Raw genomic sequence first — 11,243 nt, forward strand, 5'->3', positions numbered from 1 at the left:
GCTGTACAATGTGTGTTATTATTATTTATATATCGCCGTCATACTCCGCAGCGCTGTACAATGTGTGTTATTATTATTTATATATCACCGTCATACTCCGCAGCGCTGTACAATGTGTGTTATTATTATTTATATATCGCCGTCATACTCCGCAGCGCTGTACAATGTGTGTTATTATTATTATTTATATATCGCCGTCATACTCCGCAGCGCTGTACAATGTGTTATTATTATTATTTATATATCGCCGTCATACTCCGCAGCGCTGTACAATGTGTGTTATTATTATTATTTATATATCGCCGTCATACTCCGCAGCGCTGTACAATGTGTTATTATTATTATTTATATATCGCCGTCATACTCCGCAGCGCTGTACAATGTGTGTTATTATTATTTATATATCGCCGTCATACTCCGCAGCGCTGTACAATGTGTGTTATTATTATTTATATATCGCCGTCATACTCCGCAGCGCTGTACAATGTGTGTTATTATTATTATTTATATATCGCCGTCATACTCCGCAGCGCTGTACAATGTGTGTTATTATTATTTATATATCGCCGTCATACTCCGCAGCGCTGTACAATGTGTTATTATTATTATTTATATATCGCCGTCATACTCCGCAGCGCTGTACAATGTGTATTATTATTATTTATATATCGCCGTCATACTCCGCAGCGCTGTACAATGTGTGTTATTATTATTATTTATATATCGCCATCATATTCTGCAGCGCTGTACAATGTGTTATTATTATTTATATATCGCCGTCATACTCCGCAGCGCTGTACAATGTGTGTTATTATTATTATTTATATATCGCCGTCATACTCCGCAGCGCTGTACAATGTGTTATTATTATTTATATATCGCCGTCATACTCCGCAGCGCTGTACAATGTGTGTTATTATTATTTATATATCGCCGTCATACTCCGCAGCGCTGTACAATGTGTTATTATTATTATTTATATATCGCCGTCATACTCCGCAGCGCTGTACAATGTGTGTTATTATTATTTATATATCACCGTCATACTCCGCAGCGCTGTACAATGTGTTATTATTATTTATATATCACCGTCATACTCCGCAGCGCTGTACAATGTGTGTTATTATTATTTATATATCGCTGTCATACTCCACAGCGCTGTACAATGTGTTATTATTATTATTTATATATCGCCGTCATACTCCGCAGCGCTGTACAATGTGTGTTATTATTATTTATATATCGCCGTCATACTCCGCAGCGCTGTACAATGTGTGTTATTATTATTTATATATCGCCGTCATACTCCGCAGCGCTGTACAATGTGTGTTATTATTATTTATATATCGCCGTCATACTCCGCAGCGCTGTACAATGTGTGTTATTATTATTTATATATCGCCATCATATTCTGCAGCGCTGTACAATGGGTAAACAAGACATAAGTGCTTTGCTCAAAGGAGCTTACAATCTAGAGAAACACTTCGCTACATTCGCAACATGTATGTGCTGATCGTTGGTGAGGAGGAAGAAAAGAGTAAAGGGTTAAATAAGGACGGGGTGATAATAAGGGGGACGGAGAGCGGTGGCACCAAAATGTCAAGTAACCGAGTTGGACCCTTTCCGCATAAACTAAGCCCAACTGCCTCGTAGCTCGGGACTTTGGCAATCGGTGTAATTGCTTCGGGGGTTCTTGGTTTTATTTTACTTCAAGGAGACAGACCGGTGGCAGCCCGTGGCAGAGGCAGCATTATCTGATCAATCTCCTGTCCTTACAAAGGCTGCCTCAACCAATCAGAAACAATCAGCAAATTAAATTAATGGGGAGGAATAATCCTGCAGCATAAATTGCTTAATGAAATGGGCTCTGTATGTCACACCTTAGACGCGGGGGTTCTGAATCCCATTACTCAGCGGCATGGGTGATGATGTAATCTGTGATGTCATAGCCTGCCGGATACCAGCTGGAAACAAAAGCATCTTTCAGACGTTATTAAGGAATTAGAAAAATCTCCGTCTGCGATCCCTCAATGTGGAGTTTTACAGCGCAGTAAAGTGTCGAGGTGACCGGCCCACCCGGGCAGCCCCCGCCAGGGGCCACAGGACCCAACGCAACCTCTCTTCCTCCCACGCCGGCCGCGGTGATTGCGAACGCGCCGGTCCCTCGCCGTGACAGTGAGGAGAAGCAGACGGAACCGGTCTCAGACATTCCCGGACCCCTGGACTGCGGCCCGGACGCCCCCTGAAAGCCCCCGCTGCGCTGCAACATCTGACACAAAGCAGACTCGGCCCTGGGGGGGGTGGACCCTTTCACTGCCTGACAAAACTACAACGGATCAAACAAGATTAGTGTATGCGGAAATCTCCCCGGAGAGTGATCCCACTTTACAGATCCCCGGGGAGATCCCCCCTAGAGTATTGTGTTCTGTTATATGGAGCGGACCTCCAGCAGGACACAGAGATCTAGTGATCCCACTTTATAGATCCCTGGAGAGATCTCCCGTAGATTATTGTGTTCCGTTCTATAGAAATGATCCACAGGAGGACACAGAGATCTGGTGATCTCATGTCATAGATCCCTGGTGAGATCTCCCCTAGAGTATTCAGTTGTCCAGTTCTATGGAGAAGATCTCCAGAATGCATAGATCTAGTGATCCTACTTTATAGATCCCTGAGGAGATCTCCTGTAGATAATTGTGTTCTATAGAGAAGATCTCCAGGTGACAGAGATCTAGAGATCCCTGAGGAGATCTCCCCTATATTATTGTGCCCAGTTCTATAGAGAAGATCCACAGGAGGACACAGAGATCTAGTGATCCCACTTTATAGATCTCTGGTAAAACAGGCCAGATTGTTTCAAGCGGTTACTGACAGCAGCAGTTTTGGGCGCAGATTCGTCATTTTGGAAAGGGTTCTGTGTACCGGCCCGTAGAGAAGAGCCTCGCGTGGCTCCTGCGCTCATCACTGGCGGCCAGAGAACCTCAGACAGCGTGGGGGCCGCAAACGATGGGCTTTTAGAATCGGCCCCGAACGCATCCGGCGCAATCCCAGATACAGGAACACGGACGCATTGCCAGCACACAAAGGGTTAATGACTTTGGGCCGTTATGGGGTGGGCGGAAGGAGAGGAATGTTCTAGTGGGGGGGCTTGGAGGGGCAGATTCACCCCCAATCATGCCAGGTGCCCGAGGCAGAGAGCGAGGCCCTCCATCACACCCCTGAACCGCAGCCAAAGCGCGCAGGAGAGAGCGCGGGGAGCGAGGAGCGGGGGCCACACGTCAGAGCCGGCATCGCTCCCGCCCCAGACCCCGCAGATGTTCGGAGCCCCCCGGGGCTGACGAGATCAGAGGTAGCGACGGCTGACCGAGTGCAGACCCCCCGGCGAGAGCAGCCTGACAGCGAGGGGGGCGGCAGCGAGAGGGGCAGATCAGGAGAACGAGACAGACAGAGAGAGGTGAGAGAAAGAGATGACAAAGGGGCAAATGGGGATAGAGGAGGAAGAAGAAAGACGGGAGGGAGAGAGAGAGAGAGAGGAGAGAAGCCATGAAATAGAACAGAAAGAGACAGGAGGGGAATATAGAGAGGAGTGGGAAGAGGGGGGGGGGCAGAAAGAGGAGAAAGGAGAAGAGTGCAAGACACATGGAAGACGGTCAGCGTCAGGGGCAGATACAGCGAGACGGCGACAGGAAGGTAACCGGGAGAGTGCGAGGGAGAGCGAGAGAGGAGAGCACGAGAGTGCAAGTGCGGGAGTGCGAAGGGAGAGTGCGAAGGGAGAGTGTGTGAGGGGAGAGTGCGGGAGCGCGGAGGGAGAGTGCGAGGGGAGAGCACGGGAGTGCGAGGGGAGAGTGCGAGTGGAGAGTGCGAAGTGAGAGTGTGCGAGTGGAGAGTGTGGGAGTGGAAGACGAGAGTGCGAGAGGAAGAGAAAAGGAATGCAAAACGGGCAAAAAAACAGGAAAGTGACCGATAAGCGATGAAAGATTTATCGACGAGATTCTGCAGCCAAATAGTAAAAGAAAGTGCGCAAAAAATGTCAATAATCTCTCCTCGTTTGGCGGGAAATCACATTCTGAACAGGGCGGGGGGGGTCAGCGGGTCACGCGAAATATCTACAACCCCCACCTGCGCAGACCGTGGCTACCCCCATTCTACACTACAGACCGGCCCGTGGCTACCCCCATTATCCACTACAGACCGGTCCGTGGCTACCCCCATTCTGCACTACAGACCGCTCCGTGGCTACCCCCATTCTACACTGCAGACCGGCCCGTGGCTACCCCACTATACAATACAAACCGGTCCGTGGCTACCCCAATTCTACACTACAGACCGGCCCGTGGCTACCCCCATTCTACACTGCAGACCGGCCCGTGGCTACCCCCATTCTACACTGCAGACCGGCCCGTGGCTACCCCACTATACAATACAAACCGGTCCGTGGCTACCCCAATTCTACACTATAGAACGGCCCGTGGCTTTTTATGTCACAGTATAGACCGGCCGGATGTGGCACAGGCCCGTGGCCCCTTCTGTCATTCACTCACACGGTCGTGGCCCCTGTTGCCCTCACGGTGCTTCCGGTCCACGCAGCTTCACAGAGAGTCATAGCGGGGACCGCAGCCAGGACGCTCCCTGCTGAATGTTTATCCTGCACATGGACGCCATTAGGGGGCCCCCTTCACCCCCCCAAAACAGCAGTGGAGGCATTTACTGCGGCCCCTTCCTCCGGCCTCCCTTAACCCCTCGCATGACAAATGATTACAATTTAAAAACGGAAAAAAACACCCAAATCATCCAATTTACGCAGCAGGAGATCTGCCGACAGCGACGTCATTCTGCTTCCCGGCGGCTAATACGGAACAGACCGCGAGCGTGGAGCCTGTCCTGAAGAGCTTACACTCTAATCGCGGAGATAAAGGAGCAGCTACCCCCGGCGCGGGATGTAACGTTACATCGGAACCTTCAGGTTATGAAATTATCGTAAAACAGGATGTTTACGGCCCAGAAATGAAGCTGTTTATTCGCTGTTTGTTATTTTAGAATCTGGGAGGAAAACAATGATTCCAATTCTCACGGCTTCTGCACAAATTCACAACGATGTAACGATGCAACAATGCGACGATGTAACAATGCAACAATGCGACGATATAACAATGCGACGATGTAACAATGTAACGATGCAACAATGCGACGATGCAACGATGTAACGATGCAACAATGTAACAATGTAACGATGTAATAATGCAGCAATGTAATGATGTAATGATGCAACAATGCGACGATGCAACGATGTAACAATGTACCGATGCAACAATGTAAAGATGTAATAATGCAGCAATGCAATGATGTACCGATGTAATGATGTAATGTAAAGGATATTTTCTGGAATTTTATGATTATAACATTAAATAATCATTTCCCGGCTATTGCGGCTTTTAACCCTTTTATAACTAAACGCACCCATTCCCCGTCCTGCTCGATTCCCAGACCCTTCCCAGAAAGAGTTCTTTCATCAAGTCCAACGCTGCCTCGTTCATCATTTTATCACTAAACACTTTGGGGGGATTATGAGACCCCTGTATGCCAATGCCTTTGGCGTTCCCATTGATTTAAGTAGACTGTCACATGCAGGCAGTGATAGGCTGTTGCCATAGCAGCTGAAACAGCTTCTTTAACGTTTCGGGGCTGCTGTAATATTCGCTTAGCAGGCTGGAGGGTGCAATGAAGGGCAAGAGAGGATAATCTGCAGATGCCCCCAAAAGCATTGCGTTAAATGCCCCTGGGCGTGTATCGCAGGAACTGCCCCGCAGACCATACAGTGGGAATGCCTCTTTAGTGTACGGTGCTGCGCTCCGCGCGGACGCATTAATATCATTCCTGAGCGGGGAACATCGAGGCTGCGCCCGGCCAGAAATCCCAGGGTCTGGAATGGATGTGAAAGGACGGGGTCCGGGGTTCATTCCACGAGTCTGACGGCTCCTAATCTCCATGACTAATGGCCGGCCTGATAGCGTCGAGGCGTTTGATTGGCTTGGGAATGCTAGGCACCTGCTCAGTTAACCAGTTACTGTGCACGTTCACATACCTGCCAAGTGTCCCTGTTTCGTCTGGCCAATCCCTCTTTGGCCCCCAAACCCCTCTTTCCCTCTGTCCCCAAACATCAGGACTGTGCCACGAAATCCAGGACTGTTGGCATGTATTCCTTAGGCAACCCCCCCACTCAGAGGGCACCATTGCTGCTGCCACTACCCTGTGGCACCCTGGAACATGGTTAATATAGATGGCTTTGCCGTGAAGGGCAGAAACATGAAAGGGGCATTTCTAGAAGCCTGCCCCGTGTAGAGACTGCGTATCGGGCGTCGGGGCTCTTGGCAGGACGTGTTCTCACACAGTTTATTATTGTTTCCTGAAATAGTCTGTTTAGATATGATGTAATGTCTGCCAGCCGCACCATGCGGCTGCGGGGTCACTGGGGGGCAATCTGAACGTGGTAGCCCCCCATCTCCCCAATCAGATCCAACAGCCCCCCCTTTACTAGAAAGGATTTGCCCCCCGTGTGCTGTAGGATAACCCCCATTAGTCGCACTTCTCACTGAATGAATACTTTGGTTGCCATGAATGCCAGGCTGCGGTTTCTGTGGACTACAACTCTCAGGATTCTCAGGCAGCCAAAGGATTGCCGCGCAGGATATCGCTGCTTCCAAAACACGAAGACGGGACTTGAAACATAATAACAGATCATTAAAATAAAATGGCCCCATATGCAAATACATGCAAATCTGCTCATTTGCATACAGATCCTTGTGCTGATGACATACCGAGAAAGGATTATATTAACCCTTTCAGTGCTGCTGGGAATGCCAGGGGTTATGAAGAGTAAATTTGATGCAAAAGTGGAGCCATATGCCTACCCCACACATGTTTAAACCCCCTCGCTGGATTAGCCACTACCACTTCTGCTGGGAGACCGTTCCACTTCTCTACCACCCTCTCAGTAAAGTAAAACAATCCTTGTATGACACCTAAGCCTCCGGCTCCCATTGTAACTTTTTTACTTTTCACTCTCCCCTTTCCGAGCAGCGCCACGGTATCTGCGGGCGCTATACAGATAAGGGTAATGTAGCAGAGCGGCCGGCATCTTGTTCTGCTTCCCTGTCTCTGCTTGCGATTAGTTTCGCCACCAGCTGGGGGCCCCCGATTTAAATGCCCCCCCCCTGCCGAGAGCCACATGTCTCAGGCGGGTCTGGGACTCGTTAACACGGGGGCATTCCACCCATACCAGCGATTTACTGCCCGCCGGGCGAGTGAGCGAGCGAGCGAGTGAACTCACGGAAAATCGTCCAGCGCGGACTTTCCATGCGGAAGCCTCCGCCCTCCCCAAATATATTGGGTGGAACCCCCAAAGGAACGACGGGTTACAGGGACATAAACCGCTGGCGCTTACCCAGCCGTCCAGGCACCGGCCCCAGCAGACGCTGCTTCCCCTGCGTCATTTCTAACGTGTGGGGTTACATAATAAAGTGTGGGCAGACGCGCATGCACACGCACACGCACACACACACATATATATATATATATAGACACGGAGGGACGGGAGTGCTAATATTATAATTATCATACGCGGAATATCTTCTATGGAATTTCTCTTACCGGAGCCCAGACAATATAAAGCGTCAGAGATCACGTGATAAGATTGTAAGCTCACAAGCCGAGCCCTCTGTACCTAATCGGGTGGTCTTAGTCTGTCGCTTCTAGTTTTGTCAGACCCTTTGAATATAGGGACTGTAAGAAGAGCTGCAGGAATTGTTGGGGCTATAATAATAATAATAATAATAATAATAATAATAATAATGTTATTAAAAAAAATAATAATAATAGTAATAATAATAAATAATAATAATAATAATAATAATTATTCATCCTCTGGTTGGGTAAATAAATACAGAATTTTTTATTATTATTATTATTATTTTACAGTCAGGGCAGTTAAGTTGCGGAATCCGCCGGTTCCGGTGTCTTTCCAGAGTCTTGGGGCTGTAAGAATTTTTTTGACGTTATTGATAACGCTGATATAGAAAGCTATATGTTGATACAAAGAGAGGGTTTTTTTAACCCCTGTTGTACCATATTGGATAAAAACCTTTTTTTTTTGCCCTCTGCTAGATGAGATCACAGAAGGGTAACTCTGTTACTATCCATGACATCATCATCGTTCCGTTATCTCTAGAGCGTCAGCGGCGTTGTTACAAAGTGAATAAAAAATGAGGAATAATATTATTATTATTATTATTATTATTATTATCTGATAATATACAGAATCTCTAATAACGCGAACGCATACACGGCGCAGACACACAGAGCACACGCGTGTAGCCGGCACTCAGAACGGATGCCCCCCCCGTTAACCTGCGCGTGGCCCGCTAATAAACTCTTTAAAACATTTAAGGTTTGACCTTCCCCTGCTCTAAATGAGACTGCAGAACAGCGAGACAGCATAATGAATGAGACTGCCTGGCAATACAGTGACACTGCGTGCAGAATGAGACAGCCCAGCGGCACGGTGAGCGGAATGAGACTGCCCAGCAGTACGGTGAGCTGAATGAGACAGCCCAGCAGTACGGTGAGCTGAATGAGACAGCCCAGCAGTACGGTGAGCGGAATGAGACTGCCCAGCAGTACGGTGAGCGGAATGAGACAGCCCAGCAGTACGGTGAGCTGAATGAGACAGCCCAGCAGCACGGTGAGCGGAATGAGACAGCCCAGCAGTACGGTGAGCTGAATGAGACTGCCCAGCAGTACGGTGAGCTGAATGAGACAGCCCAGCAGTACGGTGAGCGGAATGAGACTGCCCAGCAGCACGGTGAGACCGCATGCTCAGTGAGACTGTCCGGCCGTACATTGAGGCAGTGCGTTGAATGAAACCATACAGAGCAGCGGAGTGCCGATTGAGACCTCCCAGCTGTACAGCGAGACAGCCAGCAAAGAGACACCTCTCACGGGCTCCGTGCTGTCGCCGCCGTGACCTCAGAGTTTGTTACACAGAATTATCCGGATGTTTCTGCCGTTTATTAGATTTTTTGGGTGATAATTGTTCTCATGTCGATCCTTTCCCTCATTCATAATTTTTGCCAGGAACTTAGAATTGTCACGTGACACAAAGGTGTTGCCATAGAAACCGAAAAAGCTCCTCAAAACGAGTTGGTTTTATGCGATTAAACTCTGATTTATTTGATGAAGCTACGATACAATTTACAGGCTTAAGTGGAACTGCAGCTTTACGGACCCCGGATGGGACCGGCTGTAACATCACCGGTGCAGGACTCCGGGGGTCATCATTAGGATTTCATTACAACAGTGTACAATGAATGGTGGATCGGGAGGGTCTGGCCCCCAGGGGCCACAGCCCGGGTGTACTTACATGCTCGGAAGCCATGCTGGTCGCTGTGTCTGGACGGCTCGTCGCTGTACACGGTCGTCATGTTCCCTTTGTCACACTGGTTGACGCAGCGGCCCCCCGCGCACCGCACGCGGCAGATCATGGGTGTGAACATGACCCTGACCTTCTCCACCTGCCCCGAGACCGGGGGCCGTCCGAGACAGCACAGGGACAGAGCGAGAAGCAGCAGCCTCGCCTGCATCCTCTGCCCTCGCTGCCGTCAGATTGCAAGCTCTTGGGGGTAAGAGGGGGCCGGACCGCCGCTGCCTTCGGCTCTCCTGGGAAAGGCTCTTCTGCTTTACTTCTCGCCTCGCAGGAGAAGGGAGAGCGGAAACAAAAACTTGGGGGGGATCGGAAGGATTCGGGCTCCTCTGGGGGTCCGCGTTTCACGTGGGACAGGATCGGAGCCGACCGACGGACCCTCAGAACAAGGGGGGAAAAATCTGTTTTATGAAGAATAGTGTGAGGGAGCGAGAGGGAGGACGGACGGGGGTGTGACTCACAGCGGAGGGCTTACACAGCCAGTTGGCTACGATCTCGGCTAATTAAAAACACTCGCTGGGCAACTTTCCAACAACAATGTTTACAAGGGTATCCCATCAGCCATTAGCAGGGGCCGCTTAACCCTTCCCCTCCCTGCCTGACCGCTAACCACAACAGATCATGGAGTCGTTTGGGGGCATCGATCGGAGCCCCCGGGGCATCCAGTGGCCACGTCTGGTGGTCTGTAACTCCCCGGCGGGGGTGTTTTATGGCATGTTTTATGGCATGTTTTGACCCCCCCCCCCGGCTTACTGCAGCTGAAGCTTGCCGTGTACTCAGCGCTGATCGCACAGCCTTCTGGAGGATTTTCCGTTGTGGCTGGGAAGCCGTTCACTGTAGCTACTACTTCTGTGTCCATAGAGTTCTGGGGGGGGTAAGCGAGCGGAGATATGTATCTGGACTGTTACTAATTACTGCAATCATTCATCTTCTGCCAAAACGGCGCAGCGGGGCGGAACGTGCCCAAAATAAACGCCAGGGATTCGGGGAAGCTTGGAAACTGTTCTTATCACCATAGCAACCGATGGAATACCCCGGCTGATTGGGCCATTCCATAGGTTGCTATGGTAATAACACCACCATTCCGACTTCTTACCATAATGACTGTTTTAATGTTTATTGTTATAGCCGGGGCCAGGGGCCGACATCATCGCATCCTCACCCAATCAGGCGCTAGAGCGTCATGTTGGCCGCGCATGTCCAGCCGTCGGCCACTCTGACGTCACACATTGACACCCTTCAAATGCCAGGGCCTGGTGCCCCCCCTTACAATTGCCCCTCAATCTGCCCCCCGGCAGCTATTTTCTGTTGGCCGAACCCATCTTCGTGCCCGTGATCCGGTTACAGCCACCCAGCTGCAGCGCTGCCGTGACGAACGCCGTGGGTGGGGGGTCTATTGAGACCTCGGTGTCCATAAAACTCCCCCACGGATTTCAGTTGAAGTTCTTTCCTGGCCACTGATTGGCTGCTTCATGTGCCCAATCAAAGGCGAGAATTGTTGGACCAGGGAGGTAGAAGGGCATCTGCAGCTCCAGGGCTGCAGCTTCTACGTAAAATAAATTCTTCACTTTATTTTTTCGTTTCTTAAGTACGAATTCTTCTACAGCGAGAAGTAACGTGACCTAATGACAGCGGCGTGTTTAATGGGTTAAAGAGACAGTCCCGTGTAAAGTGACCTAACGACAGCGAGGTGTTTAATGGGTTAAAGACACAGTCCCGTGTAAAGTGACCTAACGACAGCGAGGTGTTTAATGGGTTAAAGAGACAG

General features: G+C 49.7%; 1 protein-coding gene across 1 annotated transcript in view; it reads right to left on the reverse strand.

The window, feature by feature from the left end:
• Positions 1-9,694, reverse strand: part of LTBP4 (latent transforming growth factor beta binding protein 4) — a 33,195-nt gene extending 23,501 nt beyond the window's left edge. Inside the window, exon 1 of the mRNA XM_053473561.1 lies at positions 9,416-9,694. Coding sequence (XP_053329536.1) covers positions 9,416-9,635 — 220 coding nt within the window. The 5' untranslated portion in view covers positions 9,636-9,694. The remainder of the gene's footprint in view (positions 1-9,415) is intronic.
• Positions 9,695-11,243: the final 1,549 nt, after the last annotated feature.

Source organism: Spea bombifrons, chromosome 8, assembly GCF_027358695.1.
Source record: "Spea bombifrons isolate aSpeBom1 chromosome 8, aSpeBom1.2.pri, whole genome shotgun sequence".
NCBI classification, from domain to species: Eukaryota; Metazoa; Chordata; class Amphibia; order Anura; family Pelobatidae; genus Spea; species Spea bombifrons.